At 42.1% G+C, this 21914-nt stretch overlaps 1 protein-coding gene across 1 annotated transcript in view; it reads left to right on the top strand.

Annotated features, from left to right (window-relative positions):
• Nucleotides 1-12728: 12728 nt before the first annotated feature.
• hpgd (15-hydroxyprostaglandin dehydrogenase) overlaps nucleotides 12729-21914 on the top strand; it is a 29746-nt gene continuing 20560 nt past the window's right edge. Inside the window, exons 1-2 of the mRNA XM_074697092.1 lie at nucleotides 12729-12961; nucleotides 20225-20348. Of these exons, the coding sequence (XP_074553193.1) occupies nucleotides 12869-12961; nucleotides 20225-20348 (217 nt within the window). The 5' untranslated portion in view covers nucleotides 12729-12868. The remainder of the gene's footprint in view (nucleotides 12962-20224; nucleotides 20349-21914) is intronic.

Genomic DNA, 21914 nt, shown 5'->3' with positions numbered 1-21914 from the left:
AGTTTGCTGTTTGCCAAAACTTCACCATAAGGCATTGATAGCACTAATAAAATGGCAGAGTGTAGGATACGTCCTTTTGTATTGGACCCCGAGTCAGACCCGGACGGTTCTGAAGCTCAGGAGGAAGGAAATCCACCTGGACACAGATCATCTCAGGACGCTTCAGTGTGGTGAGTCAAAGCGGTACTGTAACATGTATAGTTTATACGTGGAATTATAGGCAGACTTCACCAATAAACTATTCCTATAACAGGGCTCCATCCTGCTCCTTCACTTTTCTCTGTCTGTTTTATCCATCATGCTGAAAGTGTAGTCTAAAGATCGCCTCTACCATCAGTTCCTCACTATGTTATTACCGCAGCATTATTGTGGTCCAGGTTCACAGTGCATGTCAGAACAAGCATGCAAATATCACAGTCTCACAAGTATTACGACGTCTACTAAAACTACAGTGTTTTAACTGCTAGTTCAGCATGTAAAGCCAAGCTGCTCAGCAGAGCAGAGTCCCTGCATCCAGCACTCAGTCAGTCAGCTCTTGGTGGGTGTATCCCTTGGTGGCGGTTGTGTGACTAACTGACATCACAGAGGAGGAGCTGCTTTATCAGATTACTCCAATAAAAAGAAAGGATCCTCTTGTCGTCACAACGGTCGAAATCTCGCGGCCAACTGGCAATGACCTATTTTCAGAGGCATCAAATCTCGTTCTAGGATATCAGAAAAAATACAATATCTCATTTTTTGAAAATTCAGGGGGTGAAAGGTCTTGTTTTCAAATGTTTTTTCCTATGTAAGTATTAAATCAGGGATCAGCATGATATGTCCTCTTAAATTATGTTATATTGATTAGTACAACAGTGACACCTTGTGGACAAAATAAAAATGCACTTATGGCAAGATGATAGAGCCAAACAAATTCTCTGTCCTTGCTATTAAGTAGCTGACATGCCTATTGGCATCCAGCTTACACACCCCCTACCAAGAGGGGCACTGTTCGGTTCTGGAAGCACGAACAGGATCAGGATTTACTGATCCAAACTGGACCGCTCGGGGGGCTTTAGGAAGAAGTTACAAGTGAAACATGTTCATTCAGCTGTGTCCATCTGCCCATTCATTGGCTTCCTTCACACAAGTTAAAGATCAACCTGCGTCTGCTCACATCTTCATGGTGACTAGTCGTGCAGATGATTTTATCCATGTTTGGTGGAAACTGGATCTAATGTGCCGACAGGAAAAGCTACGGAAACCTCAGAGGTTCAAGATCTGCAACAGTTAATATTCAAAGAAAACATGAAAAACAGCAAAATGAAGACACACATTTATATAAAAATTAACAGATCAAAATAAAAAGTTAAATTCTTGAACACTTTTCCAAACCAGTTTTTTTTTGTTTGTTTTTGTTTTTGTTTTTTTATGTAGAGCGTTTTTGGCTCTGTCAGAGCAGCAGCTCTGGAGGCAGAGCTGAGGATGTTCTTAAGCTTATATTTTATAAACATCACAGCAGCTAATCCATTGCTAAGCAGTTTATTTATTGTTAATGAACAGCTGTACGGTGAGATACCACACACAGCAGACTTATGCAGCATCAAAACTTCTTTATGCAACATACAGTGTCGCCCCCTGCTGGTCATCAGCCAGCTGCACTGTGCGGACATTTAAGTTCTGGCTGCATTCACTTTTTAAACTGGACATAGCCTGTGGAGGAATGATAGAAAATCTTCCTCATCCTGAATCTGATGATTAAAATAAAACTCAAAGCTTCTCACATTTCCCTTTATGAGCACCAGCACCTGGATGTGCTACAGATGCCAGCGCCATGTGTTTTTTTTTTATTCAGATCACTGTAGAAGACAAAGCTCTTACACTGTGCTGTCCTTTCCAAAGAGACACTGGCTCTAAGACTTCTAAAGACTTCAAACACTGTGACAGAGACAAAGAGGATGGGACAGATCCTCCTTCATGAGCAGAGAGCGGTGATCACTTCCATCGTGAGGAGCAGCAGATGATGCACACAGACTGACTGAAAAGACTCCTCCAAGAGAAGTGGGGACCATAGAGGCACACACACACATTAACACACACACTTGTGTCTTACAGCTCAGCTGCCAACATTGTGTGTTTTTGTCCCAAACACTCGAGCCCCACCTCAGCTGTTGGCACCAAACCACTCTATGTAGAGACCCGTCCCTGAAGCTCTCATTAAGTAAAGGAACTGTGACATCACCGCTCTGATTCCCTGTTTACACTCTGACTCTTTCACTCCTCCAGAAATTCACACATGCTTCAGTCATTCAGGTATCCAGGTTAAAGGTGGAGTATAAAAACTTCAAAACATATGCTCACTGTGAGTTTAGTGCCAGCAGTATGTTCCAAAAAGTTTTAACAGAGGTCCTTAAAAGGTTAAAGCCAGGTTCCAAAAGTCCAGGTCCTTTGTGTACTTTCTTTACAGCAGAGGATAACACATTTACAACTCATTTCTATGTTGGCACAGGCTGCAGATTTTAATTTATGGATCCTTAAAGATTCTCTGAGAGCTGAGGCCTGAGCAGGGCATCCTGAGGAAGCACAAAGGCATGTTTTTGTTTTTTTGTTTTTCAGCAGGGCGATGGGGTTTATGGTCTCCTTAAGATCCTTGCTGATGTGGGTCCCCAGGAATCTAACACTGGAGACACTCTCCATCTCTTTCTCACTTTTTATCCTGAGTGGAAGCTGCTCCTCCTGTTGATGCCTGGAGTGGATGAGAGGCTCCTTCGTCTCTGCGATGATGAGTGATAGCTTGTTCTCTGCACACTGCTCAGATTACAGAACTTGTTTCTGTTTGATCATCATGAACAGGGGTCTGCAACCATTACTCACATGAGAGGCATTTAGCCTCAGCTCACCTTGACTGAAGTCATTCTGGAGCCACAAAATCGACTTTATCTTCACAATAAAAAACTATAAAATTTAAACTATAAAAATGTATACATAGTCAAAATCTAGTAAAAACATTGATTGATTGACGAGATTTTATTTTGGAATTTGGAAAAAAATGTAAATGTGATGTCTTCTTTTCTTAATTATGAATACATTTGCCAAATAAAAAAAATGCAAAATTTCAAAAATAACAACAGAATTTTTAAAAATTGCAAAAATTAAAAAATCAAATTTCAAAATAATTGCAAAAACAGTGAAAACAATTAGAAATTTCATAATCATTTTCACTTATAAAGCGTGTACATTAAGCTGGCTTGTTGTCAGTTAAATGAATCCATCCACACAGAATTAAAATCTGTATTTTTTCCAGATTTGTCTTTTTGTAAATGTAGTTATCTTCCCAGGGCTGTAAACTTGAGGTTAGCCACAGGTGCATGGAAAGTTGGTGGGCTGTTGATGTTGTAGGAGGTGAAGTGGAGCGGTGGCAGGCTTAATTGACAGATGTGATGCATATTAAATTTAACAATTTAAATGCTGTTAATGCTTGGTTTTATTTAGTGTTAGTGTCTTTAACCATCAAAACGCACTGTAAGAAAAACAAAAATTTGTTATTTCAGTAATATTTTTTTAAAGCTACAAGGAGCCACTGTAAAGGAGTCAAAAGCCGCGTTTCCACCAAGCAGACCGGTTCGGTTCTTCTCAGTACGGTGCACATTTTGTGGCATTTCCACTGACTTATCCCGGGACAGATCCCCAATTAACCGAGACGAGCCGGCCTAGTTTTTGGGACCCTTTCGTATGGGTGCCAGACTGAACCGATCCGCTCTCGGAAGGTGGAGCTACAACACTGCAGTCCGTTGATTGGTCAGTAGAATCGTCACTTACCAAGTGACGGTGGCTGCATTTCTCTTGGCGGCTCACAGATTTCTCTGAGACAAAGCTTGATTGCACTTTGTAACAGAGAGCTACATGGCAATCACAGAGAGAACGAAATGCTGCATGTCTTTGTGCTCTTTGTTTACTGTGTCGTGTTTTTCTTCTTTGTTGGATTTATCAGCAGGGTACACTGTGCTGTGCAGCGTCACGCTATCATTTAACTAGAGATGGGTACCTTTCACTTTTGAAACGATACAGTACCGATGCCCGGTACCTGGCAGTTGGTACCGGTACTCAACGGTACCAATTTCCGGTACTTTTTTGTGTTTATGTGGTAAATTCGGTACCCATCCCTGTATTTAACAGAGGCTTTTGGCATCCAGCTTACACACCACCACCGAGAGGGCACAGTTTGCTGTGGAAACGCAAACAGGATCAGGCTTTACTGTACCAAACCATGCCAAACCGTACTGAACCAAACCGGACTGCTGGAAACACGGTTAAAGAGCCACAGGTTGCAGACCCTTGATCACAGGACACCATCCACCCTCTGTTGTGTTGTCTGCAGATGTTCTGCTTGTGTTTGTTGGGGGTGTGGATGTGCAGTCTGGTGTAGAGAGAGGAGAGGGTGGAGCTAAGCATGCACACAGTACAGTATGGGTGGATATAGACGGGGCGTCATTCAGGGAGTGAAGTTTCCCTTAACTTTCACTGAGTTGTTGTCACCAGTCAGTCAACAGTATTTTCATCAACACAAGCATTTAAAGAGAGTGTGTATAGGCTCTATTTTGTCCCTCTGAGGCCACCATAGTATCATATATGACTTACAGCTCTAAAATATCCCCATCTTTCTCTCTCTTGGGTTTTAGAAAACTCATATATCAGCTTCTGTCTGAAAAACCTCACGTTAGCCGCTGCCTCTTTAAGGCTCCTTGCTCCACAAACCTCCTTCCCTTTGATTGGCCAGCCCTCTTGAGGCCTGTCAGGGGCTGTGGGCAGATCTTGGATGTTTAAGCCCCGCCTTTTCTGAAGACTAATGAACCAGTCAGGAGATCCTTATGTGATGACCTCATCATTTCAGCAGGTCTCTGAAGATCTGGTGATTGTTCAGTTTACAGACAGATTCAGGGATTTTTACAACCTCTGTAGCAGTTTGAGAATCTGCACATGCTCAGTCTGAACATCCAGTGTTAGTACTTCCTTGTCTCAGAAATAGGAAAGCACAGTAGTCATCCTTTAAAGTCTCAAACACAATCCTCCGGCAGATGGAGGTTGTTGTTTCTTCTGGCTCTTTAAATGGTTTTGGATTTATTCTGTTTGTTCTTCAAAACTCCTGAGAAACAAAACTTCAAACACATGTCCATGTAGAGACCCAGGTCACTGTTCACGTATAGAAATAACTTCATCAAAGAATGTTTGATAAAGTTTTATTTTACCAACCAAGTCTGCGACTAAGCACAATCTGACTGTGCTGAGAGTACTCTGAGCTCCTCCTGCTGGACAACCTGTGCCATGACACCTTTTCTTAGTCACATGTTTTTCTGATTTCCCTGATCGTCTTCAGTGAGCTAACCAACTGATGAGTGTGTGACAGGTGGGTACAGGTGGGTAATATAAGCCTGCAGGTATGGCACTGGAAGACGTTGTTGTGATTAACTTTGAATTTAGAGCCTGTTGTGTATTTTTACTTTAGGTGTGATCAGATGTGGTGAAAGTTTGTGGATTAGTGTACAAAGTTAGCACAGTCAGAAAAACCTAGGAACAGGAAGAAACTGCATCATAGTGCTGTGAGAGATTCAGTGCATGGACATTTAAAACATCTTATTTTTGTTTGGGCTTTTGTACTTCTGGTTTTTATTTATTTCACACTCACTTTAAGTTGGTTATCAGAGGAAGCATTACGTCACATGCACACGTCACAATTTTTGACATGCTGAGAAAGGTGATGATAGAACAAACCCCTCAGACGTCCCCTGACTTTAGAGCACACACAGTATTTTTTGTAACATAAGATGTGCATATTTTACAATGTTCAGATTAAGTTCTGTTGGATTAAAATAAAAAAAGTTGCCACTTCTTAAAGTTTATTGTCTGTCTGTTGTTGATGCTCTGCTCTTCAACTTGTTTGTGTTTTTCCATAATTATATCTAAGGCTGTATTCAGACCAGAAAAGTCCTTTGGTCCACTTGTTTGGTCCGGACCAAAAGCGGGCTCTATTTTTTTTGTTTGGTGTGGTTCGTATTCAGATTGTACTTTTTGCAAGTGGACTATATTCTGTAAACACATCCACATGTGTGATGATCGGTGTTCTCATTGGACAGCACTGACAAAGGGCGGCACACAGAAAACAGACCCAGAAATGGAGGTAAACATGTGTGTTTGTGCTCTTATTAGAGCTGCAAAATCATTTTCAGTTTCAAGAACAGCTCCTTCAAAGAAGGCTTAACAACACCGTTTACAATTTTGGAACAGCGAAGACGAATACGCGCAGCAAGGAGACGCTATGCTCTGCGTATCCTGACCCAAAACATGCCAGCAACAGCGTGGCTAAACAGAAGACGGAGGATCAGGTATGAACCAAAGACGGTTAGGTTACGGTGGCTTTATAGGCCCAAAAGGCGCATGTATCCTGTAGTTAGTTCGGATGGACCTTGGTTTGCATTCAGACCTGCACCGGAGAACCACGAATCGCACCAGAGTTTGTTTGGAAGCGGACCGGGACCACCTCAAAAAGTAGGTCTCGGTCCGGTTGTTTGGTCCACACCAGGGTTCATTTGTGTCCATTCACATCTGCATGAAAAATCCACACTAGCGTGGGAAACGAACCCTGGTCCGCTTAAAGTGGACCAAACAGTCCAGAGGCCTATAGCACGAAGCGCGGTCAACTTATCCGCGGTAACTCACATCTATCCAGGATTGAGTAACCGTAACAATGGCAATCAGGATAACTGATAGCACGATGCGATAAGTTATCAACACCGTAACTCAACCCAGGATTGTCTCATCAAGAGCCGTGAACGCGCACGTAAAAGTGGAGGGCTCAGAGGCAGCTGACCAATCACAATCATGAGCGACTAAGAAAGCTCCGTAGGTCACCATGGTGATCTACTCTGATAAAAAAGGTACCAGCTTCCTTCTATCAGTAATCAAGAGTTAACCCTGAAGTTATCTACTAATCCTGCTTCGTGATATAAGCCTCAGGTCTGAATACGCCCTTAGAATGTTTGGTAATCAAACAGGGTTCAAACCTGAAAAGACAATATCTTTTTAAAACAGCAGAGGGCTCCACCTCTCTGAGGAGCTCATGACTGAAGCCAGCTGTCACTCACAAACACAGGGGGAGGGAACAGAGATGGAGAGACACAGTGATTGCCAAAAACACAGCACAGGCGGCACGCAGAAAACAATTACAATGAGGCACAGGACAAAATATATGAAAAAATAAATAACTTTATTAATGTATTTAATGTATTTATATACTAATGTATTTACTTGTAGGAGCCAAAACCCAGTTTGGCTGATGAGACACATTTGAAAAACACAGCCTCACTCACCCCTCCCCTCCGTGTTCCAAGATCCCGCCCCCAGCTCGTATCACCCTTCTTCGCCTCCTAACAACACGCCCCCTCCGACAGAGCAAGCCGGCCGACAAACATGACAGCCACCCTCCTTGTAAGACACGGTGTTAGCTTTTTCAATTGGACCAGTGCGATCAAAACCATGAATTAGCCGGCCAAGCAGGTCTGGCGTTGCCACTGCCAGCTGATCAGAGCAGAGCCGACTGTGGGCGAGGCTTTACCTTTCTCTGCGTGTCTTCACCAGCTCAGTTTACAATGCTAAAGATGTGTGGCTAACTTATGCTAAACTCTATTGACAGAGCTGACCTGTTCTGACCAGCAGCGTTCAGTCATTAGCCAGTACAGGCTCACACTAACCAGTTATTCAGCTGACATCTCCCACTGTGGTAAACAGAATCATTACCTGTTCAACAGAAACTCAGCTGTCTCTGCATCAGTCTTCAGTCCCAAATCCCTCAGCAGCTTTTTCCACTGGTCGTACATTTCTCCAATATTCAGTCTCTGTTGGCACCTGTATCGCTCATAATTCTTCCTTGCTTCAGCCTTTTCCTTGAAGCTTTTTCATTTTCTTCCCTTCCCTGTGGAGGGTAACAGTAACAGCTTCCTGGTTTTGGTCTTCTCTGGCTCCATGACGCTTCGGTAGCTGAGCAGCTAGCTGACGTGAGAGGGGTAGTGGGGAAGGACGAGGTGGGACCATGGGCATGACGGTCCTAAGTGAGGGAGACAGGGGATTGGATGGACTCAAGTACCAATCCGGACCATGCGTGCCATGCCTATAAATGGTGTTATTAAGATGTACAAAGCTTCCAAATCGTAGACCATAGCTTTAAGAGAGTCGTCTAAGAGTTAAGGTCTGCAGCTGGACTGTTTTCGGGGGGGCTACTGTTAGGAACCAGGCAACAGAAGAAAGTTAGACCATTTCTCACTGTGTAGCAAAGTACTGACAACCGTTCCCTCAGGGGAATAAAGGAGACCCACCAATTGACAGCCGATGTTTAATTTGATCAAAAACCAAAAATAGACACAAGAATCAAGGAGATGTCCTTTCAGTAAGAGCTGTGGAAAGGTGTGTTAGTGAAATGGCAGAAAGCTCTCAAAGATGCTCCTGTATTTAACGTAGACGTCGACGATGGTGTGAGCATGTTTAAATACTGCAAAAACAGATAGTTTACAAAGGTTTAATGAAAAAAGAAAGTTTCAGCACTTTGGGCATGAGTGTAGGTTAAAGTGGCAGGAGCCATGGAAAAGGTTGTCTACCCCTGGTCTAGAGCTCCTCTACAGTTGTTATGATGTTGATCCCAAGATGACAGTTCTCACCGCAGCAGAGACGTCAAACAGCCGTTCCTGCGCTGAGACATGAAGCCACAGAGAGTAACAGAGTAACAGAACATCACCAGAAGAGCTTCTGACACAAGCTGACATTCAGAGAAAACCTCAAAGCCTCCACTTCAACAGACTGGCAGGAGTGTGTGACTGAAGGTTTGTCCCGTCCCAGAGCCGCCATCAAGCTAAAGGCCCCACAGAACCCCTCAGAGGATTTACGTGGATGTTTATAAACCCCTGGTACCAACACCACAAGTGCTACATTTACCCTTGTGGTTATATGTATTGTGAGTAGACGGTTATGTGACTTCAAGCCTCGGCAGGGTGAGAAGTACCTAAACAGGAAGTTATATAACTTGCTCATTACCCGGCTGCCAAACAAAACACGAAAATGTGGACACAAATGTTGTTCACAAGTGATTTAGATCGAGATAAGATTCATAGAACAGCAAGAAAAAAAACTCAGTCTGAGTGAGTCAGGCTCCGCAGTCTGAGCTGGGGACAAAGCTTCACAGGAGGACTCTCATGGTGCTGGACTCTCAGAGCTGGACACACAGAATGGGACACACAGAGTTTGACACACAAAGCTGAAACCTAGCTTCAAGACCCACTGCTGGCATGGTGGACACTAAGGGTGGGCGATATGGCCTCAAAATTATATCACAATATTTTCAGGAAATTTGCGATAATAGTATCCATGACAATATGGGGGGGCAACTCATCATCATTGCGGCTAATGAATACGGAAGCCACTTCTCTCAGTCATGGACCACTACTACACAAGCTTGAAATGTAAACATAGTTAGTCGGACATTTTGGAGGAGTATTTGGCCGTGTGTTTCAGCTTTAGTTGGTGGAACATGTTTGTGGTGTTTCCACCCTTCGCAGCAATAGTATTCCTGCACATTTTTGTTTAATGTGTTTTGCTGCATCTCTGATCTTTGGTCAGCTAATCCTCCTCCACTCCACAGAGGTAGCTCCTCTTTTAGGCTCTAAATCCTCATGTGAGGATGAAGTTGATGCTGCCGTGCTGCTTTTGCTCTCAGCCTTTGTTGTTTTGTAGAAAGCAGGGAGCGTCATATGTCATTGAGTCTCTGCACTGTAAATATCGCTAAATGACAAATTTATATCATCAAAAAAAACAGGCCGTAAATAATTTTTTTTGATATCATAAAAGTCTCTTTTTTTTTTTGGCTGGGTATGACATGACTTCTGCAGCCAGCCTTAAGCAGACCCTCCATGAACAGCAACTAATAGCACTTCAAGCCAGTATGGTAGATCTCATCATTTACATATCACATAGTAACTATAAGACAGAAGGACAGTACGTAGACAAACAGGGTACACAGGCCAAATAAAGAGGGACAAAAAGAATGATCATGATGATGATTGTAAAGTAACAAATGTACAAGTTTACACACTTAAATTGTTTGTGCTGGATTTTCTTGAAAATTTTACTTTTCCTAAAAATTGAAAGATTTTTGTCTTTTGTTTGTGGTAGTTAAAGGTCCCATATTCTGCTCCTTTTCTGCAGTTTAATATGGATCATTGATGTCTTCATGAAATGGTAGTAACATGTTTTGGTCCAAAAAGCCAATAAATCAAGCCCAGCAGCATTGTTTCCAGGCTCTCATAGCCCCTCTGTTCAGAACGCTCTGATTTAGTGGGCGTGACCTTCATATGTAAATGAGCCACAGCTGATACCGCCCTGCTCTTCTGCGTCACTGAGAGTGGCGCCACGAGCTCCGAGTGCACAATGTTTAGAAAACAGAGAAGCACGTTTACTGTAACATTACAGGCAAAAACAACAGGCTTGCAGCAGCTACAGTTAGCATCCTGAAGCTAACACAGAGACAGGGGGGACACTGAGGAAAAGCTCTTCCATCTGCTCCACAGCACACAGCATTCAAAATACTCACATTTCCAGGGTCCCAGGTTTGTTGGTGGATGGTTGGTAATGTGCTTGGATTCAGAACCAGTCTGTTCGCTAGCCCTCTGTTGTACTGTCCAAAGCTGGAAAAGCAGTCGCACACATGCACAGTTTCATTTAGTGTAGCTGGCACATTTCCCTCATAAATGAACGCCCCGACGTTTGGCCAAGATTATCTTCTAGTGTGAGCGGTTGACAGATGAATCTGTAGCCCCACTATGGTCCCACACACTCGTCGGAGCCGCCCTGATAATTTTCAAACATGTTTGATATTTATCTGGATGATTACAACATTCGTTCTCACTGAAGATGACAACAGCCAAGAGAGAGAGAGAGAGAGAGAGCCTCCTTTCAAGAGACCGGACACCAGACAACAAACACAGGCTCAAAGTGCAACTGAAGGCTCCGGGTCAGCTGACTGCGTGCTCCACTGGCCCACTCGAGCCAGTTAAATAAAGCCTTTAAAAATAACACATAACCACGCCATTTTCATACAGTAGCAAATTGTTGTTTTATCAGTGATGGGTGTGAGATCATGCCATTATTGGCTGATACAGCAATAGTTTCACCTCTGTCCCTCTGCGTGCGCGTAATGGATGAAAGGCACCGCTGCAGACAGCTCTGCTTCTCTCTCCTCCTGTCCCACCAGTGCACTAAAAACCTCAGATCAAACAACTGAGCACATGTGGTCCATCACTCTCTCTGGTCAAATAATCTTGGTGAAATCCTGTAGTGTGTGCTGGTCAGTATTTTCAGATCTTGTTGTTAGAGTGTGCTTAAGATTTGTGAGATGATCTGTGAAGATTCTCCTTATGTGTGAGATACAACCCGAGGTTCTGTGGACCAATCAGGTCAGACTTGCTCCTGATTATTCAAATAAGGGACTCGCTGATGTCGGCAAACCCCGGAAATTCCAAACAGCTCATTTTAGGCCAGGATTTTATATTCACAAGCACTACTAAGTGCAGGTTTTGTCATTAAGTATCACATTTAGTGGGCTGGGAGAAAAGCCAAAGACCCACAAATTTAATTAAAAGACTTAATAAAGTGATTTTTGCATAATATGGGACCTTTAATGTAGTTGTTTTGTTGCTGTAATTGTTTCTGTTGTAGGGATTGGTACTGAATTGGGTACTTTTCGAGGTACCAACTGAATCCTGCCAAAAGTACTGTGTACTGATTCACGTAAAATCACCAGGTACCATGTTTGAGGTACCTAAATACATCTCTGTAACTGTGAAGGAGTGGAAGAAGAGGTGAATTTCCATGCTGGACATGAACACAGGATTACAAGGTTATATATTGAAGAATAAATACTTCATGTCACAAACGAGGGGGCATCTTTAGTTTGATAAACTCTGCAGAGGAAGGATGTTTGATAACGAAAAGGACGGAAGGAATGGAGGAAGGAAGGAAGGGAGGGAAAAGGGAGTGTTTGGATGTTCCTGAATTATAAATAATTATTTATCAACAGAATCTTTCTGGGTGTATCTGTGCGGAGCCTCAGAGGACGTCGTCGGTGAGCAGAGCTCTCTGTGGTTAGAGTTTACTTAAAGGAGCAAACAGCTAACACACCACGCCTGCTTTAGCGGTTAGCAGCCTTTCAGATCCATTCACTCCGGCTCAGGGTGAACATGCAGAGACCTGACCCGGCTCAGACACTTCACAGAGCTGCTGCTCCTTGTGTAACAGCAATTACACTGAAGACACACACGCGCAACACAAACCAGCTGCAGGAGAGAAAAGAGGCCGATGGCTTCTTCACACACACACACACACACTCAACCTCAGCTTATTTCAGGGTCCGAGGAACACAGGTATTTCTGCAACTCAAGACATGTGTGAGGAGCTGAGAGGTAAAGATGAAGAGCAGAGAGGGCAGAGAGGAGGAGGAGGAGGAGGGGTAAAGAGCAGCAGGAGGGCAGGTACAACAAGCTGAGTAAAACCTGTAATTATTACTCTGCATAGTTTACTTAGCTTCCCCCCACCCTCTCTGTCTCTGTCTCTCTCTGATAAGCTGAGCTGGAGAGGGGGAGGGAAGAGGGGAGGGAAGACAGCTCGGCTAAAAGAGAGAGCACGGAGGGGGGAGACAGCCTGTGATTGAGTCAGAGGAGCAGATAGGTGAGGAACAGAGAGCTGAGGGACAGACAGAAGAGGGAGAGAGGTGTGTGAGTGTGAGTGTGTTTGTATGTGTGTGTGAGGGGACCAGACGGAGGAAGTGTGTGGGGGCTCGCCTGGTGCTGGGACCATGTCTCTGGTTGGGAAGGTGGCTCTGGTGACCGGGGGGGCTCAGGGCATTGGCCGAGCGGCTGTGGAGTCGCTCCTTCAGAGCTCAGCTAAGGTCAGTGCTGCGTCGCCCGCCGCCTCAAATTCAAGTGTTTCCTGCTTTCACATCCTCTGCAGCTCTCTGCGCTGAACTCCGACTGAGCTGCTGCTCCTCTGTGTTACTGAATAACTCTGGAAACTCAGGTCCGTCTCGCTTGGCTGTTATCTCACCTGAAACTACCTGTGTGACCTCGGCGCTCAGGGACTGACTCTGTTAGGATATAATGACACCATACTACCACTCTTTACTCTAACACCACAAAAACTGAAATCTTGTCAAGTGTTTTTCTCCTGTTTTCAGTAAAAAATGTCTTTGTAGACTTAATATGAGCCACATTCACCTGACCAGTCCAGAAAAATGTCTTGTTTGAAGTTATTTAAAGACAAAAATGAGGTCTGAATTGCTTGTGACAGGTAAAGATATCTGCCAGGGGGGGGGATCAAAGTTTCTGATTTCAAAAACTTGTCGAGCACATTTTCCTTATCCCACTGGCAGATATTTTTACTTGTTGTAAGCAATTCAGACCTCACTTTTGTCTTTGAATAACTTTAAAATAAGACATTTTTCTGGACTGGTCAGTTGAATGTGGCTCATTGAATGATAATAAGGCAGTTTTTACTAAAAACAGACAAAAACACGGGGTAACTCTGTAAGAAACTGAAAACTTATCAAGTGTTTTTGTCTTATTTTGAGTAAAGATTTTCCCATTTCACTCGATACTAGCCAGATTCACCAAATCAGTCCAGAAAAAGTGTGTTATTTCAAGTTGTTTAGAGACAAGATGAGGTCTGAATTTTTTGTGACAAGTTAAAAAATATACAAATGGAATACGAAAAAGTTACATGAACTGAGACATTATTCTAGTTCCAAACAAATTTGTGAGCAAATTTTTCTTGTTCCATTGCAGGTTTTTTTTTTTTTTTTTTTTTTTTTGCCAAACGCAATTAAGACCTCATTATGCATTATCATTCTCATAGTGCAGAGAAAATGTTGGTATTGCTTTATATTAAGGTCCTGTAATAATTAGAGGTAGACCGATATATCGGCTGGCCGATATATCGGGCCAATATTTGGACATTTGTCTCTATCAGCCATCGGCCGTATTTTCTTTTAAAAAGCCGATTTTTGATCCGTTGTATAAAATGACGCAATTTTTGATCAGGCACAAAAAAGATGAGCACCTCAAACTTGTGGAACCACTTGGATACATTACATACTTTTGTTCAAATTATATTAATAAGTTTAAATTTCGACATTTTAAGAAGAGTGTGAATGTTTATTATTGCTTGTTACATTGTGTGTTTACTCAGACAAAATATTTCATTGTTTTGAAAGCTGAATAAATGTTCAGAGGACTGGACACGACTTGTTGTAATAGATTTCTTTTAGTTGCTCAGAAATTGCTGCGTTTCACAAAAATGTGATAAATATATATTTATTTAACAATCGGCCTGAATATCAAATTGGAAAAATCGGCTATGCATATCGGCATCGGCTGCCCAAATTTGGAAAGCATCGGCATCGGCCCCCAAAAAACCCATATCGGTCGACCTCGAGTAATAAGCATTAATCAGACCTTTGTAAGTACTAATAAGATGCTCATTAACATTGTTATTTGTTTATAAAACTATATAACTGCTTAATAAGTAATTATAAGGTCATTGTAACAGTTAATACAAGACAACTTAATCTATAAGCTATATGGAACCTAACCCTAACCCTCTTTGTTTTTTGTCCTATGCTTTTGTCTCTCATGAGCCCTACCCCAGCCCTTCCCCTAAACCTAACCATTCAGGGCCCCATGCCTAAACCTAACCTGTGGGGCCTCACCCTTACAATGACCTTATTAAACACTTATTAATCAGTTATATAGTCTTATAAACAAATAATAATGTTAATAAGCATCTTATAAGTACTTACAAAAGTCTTATTAATGCTTATTACAGGACCTTAACATAAAGTGATACCGACATTTTTTCTGCACTATTAAGTTAAATGTGGCTCATATTGAGTATAAAAGCAATTTTTACTTAAAATAGGACAATAACACTTGATAGGATTTCAGTTATTTTTATGTGTACTTGATACAAGCAATTCAGACCTCATTTTTTGTCTCTTAGTATCTTGAAATAAGACGTTTCCTATTTCTTGAATGTGGCTCATATTGAGTATAATAAGACCGTTTTTACTAGAAATCAGACAAAAGCACAGGCTTAGACTTCACTTTTTGCAGTGTATGTTGCTACTCTTACTCTTACTTTGAGTAAATCTGATGATGTTTATAGAGTTTATGAGTGTTCACGCATAAGAAACCTAACCAATCCAAACAGCAGTCAGTGCTGTAGATGAAGAGACACTGAAACCAGAAGTAGACACATGAGATGGTACAGAGACAGATTTTCCACCAAGAGTAAAACTGTTTCTCTCAGTCTTTGTTTCGTCTGAACATCCTTATCAAACATTTAGGTCTGACAGCAGGTTGGTTGCTGCAGCAGGCGGGAAGGCTGCAGACTTACTCCTCAAACATAAGCCTGGATATCGTGTTTCTGTCACTGTCAGACTCAGAAACAATACAAAGACAGACTGTGAGTGTTTTCCTCTTAAAGCCAGTTTCAGTATCATATTCCTCAGAGCCTCTGCTCTACAGAACACATGCCCTCTCTGAACCCGGGAGTTGCTGATCTACCTCTGCTGTGATCTGTTCATCTGTGTTGTCTGGACCTATCTACCGTTTGTAAGGCGTTATAGCTGGGCGTGCAGTTTGTCAACAGAAGTGCTGCAGAGTACAATGGTTGATGAAGCATTGTGAGGGTGTTTACCACCAAAAAACACATTTTGACCTAAATACACCAATCTGATGGATGGTTAATGACTCACAGGTTGGTGTGGATTCAGTGAGTGGATAGAAAACATCAGCAAGAGGACAGACATGCAGTGAAAAATCCCACACCACAGATCCCATAGCACAGAGAGGAGTTTACACACACACACACGAACACACACACACACACACACACACACACACATACACATGTGACTGCATTATCTGAGAACACTTAAAAGACTTTGAAAAATAAAGTCATGCACTGGTGTCAATAAATCAAAAACTCTCCCAAATCAAAGACAAACACAGTGACCACTTAGACCTGGGTCACAATGAAGGAGCAGGAAAGCTACGTCCAGACAGAGACTGGCACCAGATCAGAATATACTGTAGTGTTACTTTGAGCAGTTAATGTTATCGCTCTGTGGTCAAACCTGGTTACCTGAGTTTGGATAAAAAAGACACATTTAAACCGCATTTCCACCAAGCAGACCGGTTCGGTTCGTCTTGGTACAGCGTGCTTTTTGCGGTGTTTCCACAGACTCATCCTGGGTCGGCCTACTTTTTTGGGACCCTTTCGTAGGGGTGCCAGACTGAACCAATCCGCTCTCGGAAGGTGGAGCTACAACGCTGCAGACTGCTGATTGGTCTAAAAGAATCGTCACTTACCCCGACAGCGGCTGCAGTTCTCCTGGCGGCACACAGACTTCTCTGAAACGAAGCTTGATTGCACTTTGTAACAGAGAGCTACATGACAATCACAGAGTGGACGAAATTCTGCATGTCTTCCATCTATGCTCTTTGTTTACTGTGTCACATTTTTCTTTTTCGTTGGATTTAATAGCGGGGTAAACTGCTACGGTGTCGCGCTATTGTTCAACAGATGCAGCTTCCGGCATTCGGCTTACACGCCACCCACCACGAGAGGGCACAGTTTGCTGTGGAAACGCAAACGGGATCAGGCTTAACTGCACCAATCCGTCCCAAACCGTACTGAACCGACCCGCACTGCTTGGTGGAAACGCAGCTTTATTAGCACAGCAGGAGATGCTGGTGTTTCAGAGTAAAATGTGGCCCTGTTAACAGGTGGCTCTCAGCTGACAATCACTGACACGTTCAGGTGGGAGTCTCCAGTTAGCACGGTCACCCTTTGCTCCAAAACACCTGCAGCTATGTAACGCTCAGAACTGGACAGAAGCTGACTCCATGGTGCAGTATAGAGCTGAACAATTGATCGATTTTAAACCAACATCGCAATGTAATAGAACAGAATTTTTAATTCTCAAAGGCTGCAATTGAAAAAATAATTTAAAAAAAAGGTTTCATGTACACAGACCTAGAGGAATTATTGTGACTTGTACTTGTTCTCCCTTAAAACCAGCAAAAGTCAAAATGCTGTTTTTTTCTGGCAAAAAACCCTGTGGGCTACAAAGATCTATCCAGTAGATCTTAGAGCCATACTCCCTAGTCAAGTTTTTCTGTATGGTTTGTTACTCTTACTGACAACTGGAGGTCAGTAAAATTTCACAGTATTCCTTTTTCTTTTTCAATTAAGAAATGCAAAAAAAGACTTGTTTAAATGCTAACAGTATCTTTTGTTGGTTAGTCATTCTATAAAATTACTTAAAACATGTGTTAAGTGAACAATGCATATGATTAATGCCCCCCCCCCCCCCCCCAATAATATAAAAATAATAATAAATAAATTAATGATAATAATAATAATAATAATAATAATAATAATAATAATAATAATAATAATAATAATAATAATAATCATATACTAAATCACAATCGCAATATTGGTCTAAAAAAAATCGCAATTAGATTATTTTCCAAAATTGTTCACCCCTAGTGTAGTATCATTTCTGCAGGGTAGAGAGGGTGACTTTAAAAATGTAATCCACTAAGTTACCTTTTAAAATGTTATCAGTAACTTATCACAACATCAAAGTAATATAACTGTTTACTTTTAGTTACTTTTGGATTACTTCAATACCAAGCATGCACATAAAGACATGAGAGTATAAAAGATGTGTCATCTGCTCAGTGTATATTTTTAGAGAAACATATTATTGACAGGTTAGCAAGCTAACAGACCTGAACTGAAGCTCACTGGACGTGGAGTCCCTGGATGATGACAGCACTTTGTTGTTCCCCTTTTCTGATTTCAACTCAAAATGATGCCACAGTTTCCGCCCAGTAAAAGCTTTTTAATAATGATGAAGGACCTTAGCTTGTGTTGTGTTTACGTACCGACAAGGTTACACAGGTGGTCGCTCTATGTGTTAGTTTGTTGTGGTGTTGTGTTGTATAGTGCGTTTAGTGTCTCAATCAAGGGGTCTATGCTGAAGTGCTAAAAGTTGCTGATCCTCAGGGATCCTCATGAGGCTGGATGCTGAAAGACCAGAAGTCCCGTACACTCCCAGCCATAAAAACAGACTTTTAAAGCATTAAAAACATGTTTACAGCGTGTTTTGAACTATCTGCGCATGCTGTACAGGGGGATGAATTTTTCTAACTAGACTAGGATTGTTTGATTGTCCAATCAAAGACACAGCTCAGATCACGCTGGGCTACGTCCATGTTTTATACAGTGTATGGTTGCAATGTGTGCTCACTGTGCCTGTGTCTCCTGTATTGTAGTATGTCCTGTTTGATTTTAAAAGGTAATCCTGCTAAATAATCCCTGTTTTTATCAATTATACCAGTAATCTGTGACATATTTCTTTTCTTTACTGCAACGGATTACAGTCATGTTAATCTAATATTCTAATTATGTAACATTGTTACCAAGCAGCAACCTCCGGTCTGACAATATAAGACGATGCTGAAGTGCTAAATTCTGCTGTTTTTTTTCAAGTGTCCACTTGAGGCTGGCTCCATAGGTAGCAGAAGTCACATACACACCAAGCCAAAAAAAAGCCATTTGCAAAGCAAAAATGATCCTTAACAGCCTGGTTCAAAAAACGTCTCCTGTCTGAGTCGCTAATTTCACTATCAGCACACACTGTATGTGATGTGAATTTTTTTCTTACTCAGCCGTTCGGAGGATACTAAGATCCTGAGCTCACCCAATGAGAGTGTCAGCTCAGGCCTTACACCGGTTAAACACTCTCAGACCTCCTGTCATCTTCAATCAATGCATCGTTAAAAACTCACCCACTGTTTACTTCAGGCTGCACATAGGTTATCACTGAGACTGAACACATCATACAGCTCTTGGTAACTAAAGGAGCATTTAGCTCCATTCATCCAGACAAGCTCTCATTCTTTAAACTCTGAATTTAAACTGTACGCAGAATAAAAAGGCCTCAATACGAGCCAAAGCCCAAAAACCATGCCTGATCTGTTTGTAGAGTAAGAAAATCTGCCGAAGGAGAGAGAAAAATGCAGGTCTGGTTTTTTAAATAAAAATAATTACAGTTTCCCTCTGAGGGGGAACCTCTTTTTGATCTTTAAAGAAAACTCTCTCTGTGATGTTATCAGTCACTCAGAAAAACAACCTGAGCCTGTTTGTGCCAAAAATACACTCTGACTGACATAATTTGACAAGGCGCAGCCTCCCTCAGGGGTGACTCATCAGTTTTAAAGCCTGTGACATTGTTGGCAGCCTTTGAGGCGATTCCACACGTTTTTATCTACAGATCATTTGGACTACACTGCAAAGAAAAAAAAAATTCAAAAAAATGAAATGAAATGAAAAATACTTTATTTTTCATAAATAAAGAATAAATGAAAATCTTATCAACTGTTTTTGTCTTATTTTCAGTTGAAAATATTTTTTCAACTTAATAGAAGCCACATTCACCTGACCAGTCCAGAAAATGTCTTGCTTCACGTTATTTAAAGACAAAAATAAATAAATAAATAACTTGAAAAAAGACATTTTTCTGGACTGATAAGTTGAATGTGGCTTATATCGAGCGTAATAAGACAATTTTTTACCTAAAATCAGACAAAAACACTTAATAAGATTTCAGCTGTTTAGCAGTGTAGATTTCAGTTTTTGCTCTGTATGCTGCTTACTTTTACTTTTACTTAGAGTAAATCTGGTGATGTTTGATGGATTTAATGAGTGTTTATGCAAACTAAACATCCTATTCCCATGCTCAGGTTTAGAAGTATGATTGATCTTTTAAGCCTTTAAACAGAGCTTTATGAACAGCGATGCTGCTGTGTTTGAAGAAAGCAGAAGAACACTTGAATAGGTCTCTGAGAACCTATTTCACACCCTGTGAAACTGCAGCAGACTGTGGTTTTAACTGCAGCTGTTCACAGCCACAGCACTCAGACCCAAACCACACAACCAGCCAGTTAGAAGAAGGAGAAGTGCAGTGAAACAAAGGTGTGAGTTTCTGCAGACGTCGTCAAACTGACGTTAGCAGCCGTGAGCTCTTCCAGCTCTGCGCTTCTTCTCTGTGCATGAACCTGATGCTTCCTCTGTGCTGCAGGTGGCCATGGTTGACCTGAACAAGACCTGTGGCGAGCAGTGCAAGGCCCAGCTGGACGCCCAGTTTGGAGAGGGAAACTGTGCTTTCATCCCCTGTGATGTGTCCAATGGAGACGCCCTCAGAGGTAAACCTGTGAGACTGTTAGAAAGATAAAAAGAGGTAACTGGTTCAGTAACAGAGAAAAAATGCTGACATGTGCTACACTTCCAAGAACGAAAGAGGAAGTGATTTTAAAGAGGGCTCAAAACACACCACGGCTTTTGACACACATCTGAAACCTTCTCTGAAAGAGTCTGTGCTCAGAGTCCCAGGCAGGCGACAGCAGCAGGTCTGTTTTTATTGAAGGGAGAGTTCACCCAGCTCTGCTTCCTGCTGCACACTCACACCTTTCACCAGGTCACCAGAGATTAAAGCAGAGTTCGTGTTCATCATGGGAGAAAGAAAGAAATCACTGAGAGTTTAAAGAGATCTGGATAAGAGCAGACTGTCTTTGCTCTACATGTTTGATAAATAAGTGACACACTCACCGAAAAATGACTGAAGTCAGCACATTTTACCCAAACGTGCTCTCTGCTCAACACAGGATGTCGAGGGGGGGCAGCAGGCCCAGCTCCTGCTCCAGAATCAGGTCCTTCCAAAACAAACTGGTAGAGGCAGGTAGAGACACCGAATGAAAACACTTTAATCTCCTTGTGCTCAGTAAGCTTTAAGTCTGCCTCGCTCTGGAAGAGATGTCAAATCTGAGCAGAGTCACACACCAGGACAAACTCTGACTGATTCAACAGTTTCATTTTTACAGTGTGTGCAGAGCTGATAAGAGCCGATTCACTCGCCAACATCCAGAGTCCACACTCTGTGGATCTATTCGTCTGTAACGGTCAGACGGGACTGTAGAGGAAACAAAGTGGGAGTGATTGGTAGGGATGGGTGTGGAAAACCAGTTGTCAACCTGCTGTTTTACGTGGTAATTTATTTCCCTCCTGTTTTTCTAAGTAATATTTTTCCTGAAGTATCCAGCTACTTCGAAATCCCGTGAGAACCTCCAACCTGCAGACGACTCCCGTGGATGTGTGGTGGCTCCTGTGTCCCGCACGGATCCCTGATCTGTGCGGGACACAGGTGGCTCATTTACATATTAAGGTCACGCCCACTAAATCAGAGTGTTCTGAACAGAGGGGCTATGAGAGCCTGGAAACAATGCTGCTGTGCTTGATTTATTGGCTTTTTGGACCAAAACGTGTTACTGCTAGGGCTGTCATTTTAACGCGTTAATTAGATTAATTAATTACACCGCAAATTAACGTGTTATAAAAATAAATGCACATTAATCTGGATCCCAAACCCGCTGGGAGTTCAAAGACACAATTATTTTCAAATGTCTGGCATTTACAAACCGTTTGTCCTACTTGGAAAAAGTGGTGTTCTCGTCAGATTCACAAATTTCCGACGGTCCCTGAATGTATCACACATGACGTCAGCAACATGCTTAAAAGCAGAGGGGGGAAGCGAGTGATTTTTGTGACTGCCGTCCACATCTCGTTTATTCACATGTCGTTTTTGAAAATCTGCAGAAAATCAACCGTTTGCTCAATTCTGTAAAAAACAGGTAATTCTACACTCCTTACTGCATTTAACAAGCCCTGAATGATCGATATTTGTCTTGTATTTAAATCTAAAGAATTCTTTGAAA

The sequence above is a fragment of the Halichoeres trimaculatus genome, unplaced genomic scaffold (assembly GCF_033239565.1).
Source record: "Halichoeres trimaculatus isolate MK-OKI-2021-1 unplaced genomic scaffold, fHalTri1.1 fHalTri1_scaffold_2, whole genome shotgun sequence".
Classification (NCBI taxonomy): domain Eukaryota; kingdom Metazoa; phylum Chordata; class Actinopteri; order Labriformes; family Labridae; genus Halichoeres; species Halichoeres trimaculatus.
Note: the sequence above shows the minus strand (reverse complement) of the source record. Positions and strands in the feature narration are given on the sequence as shown.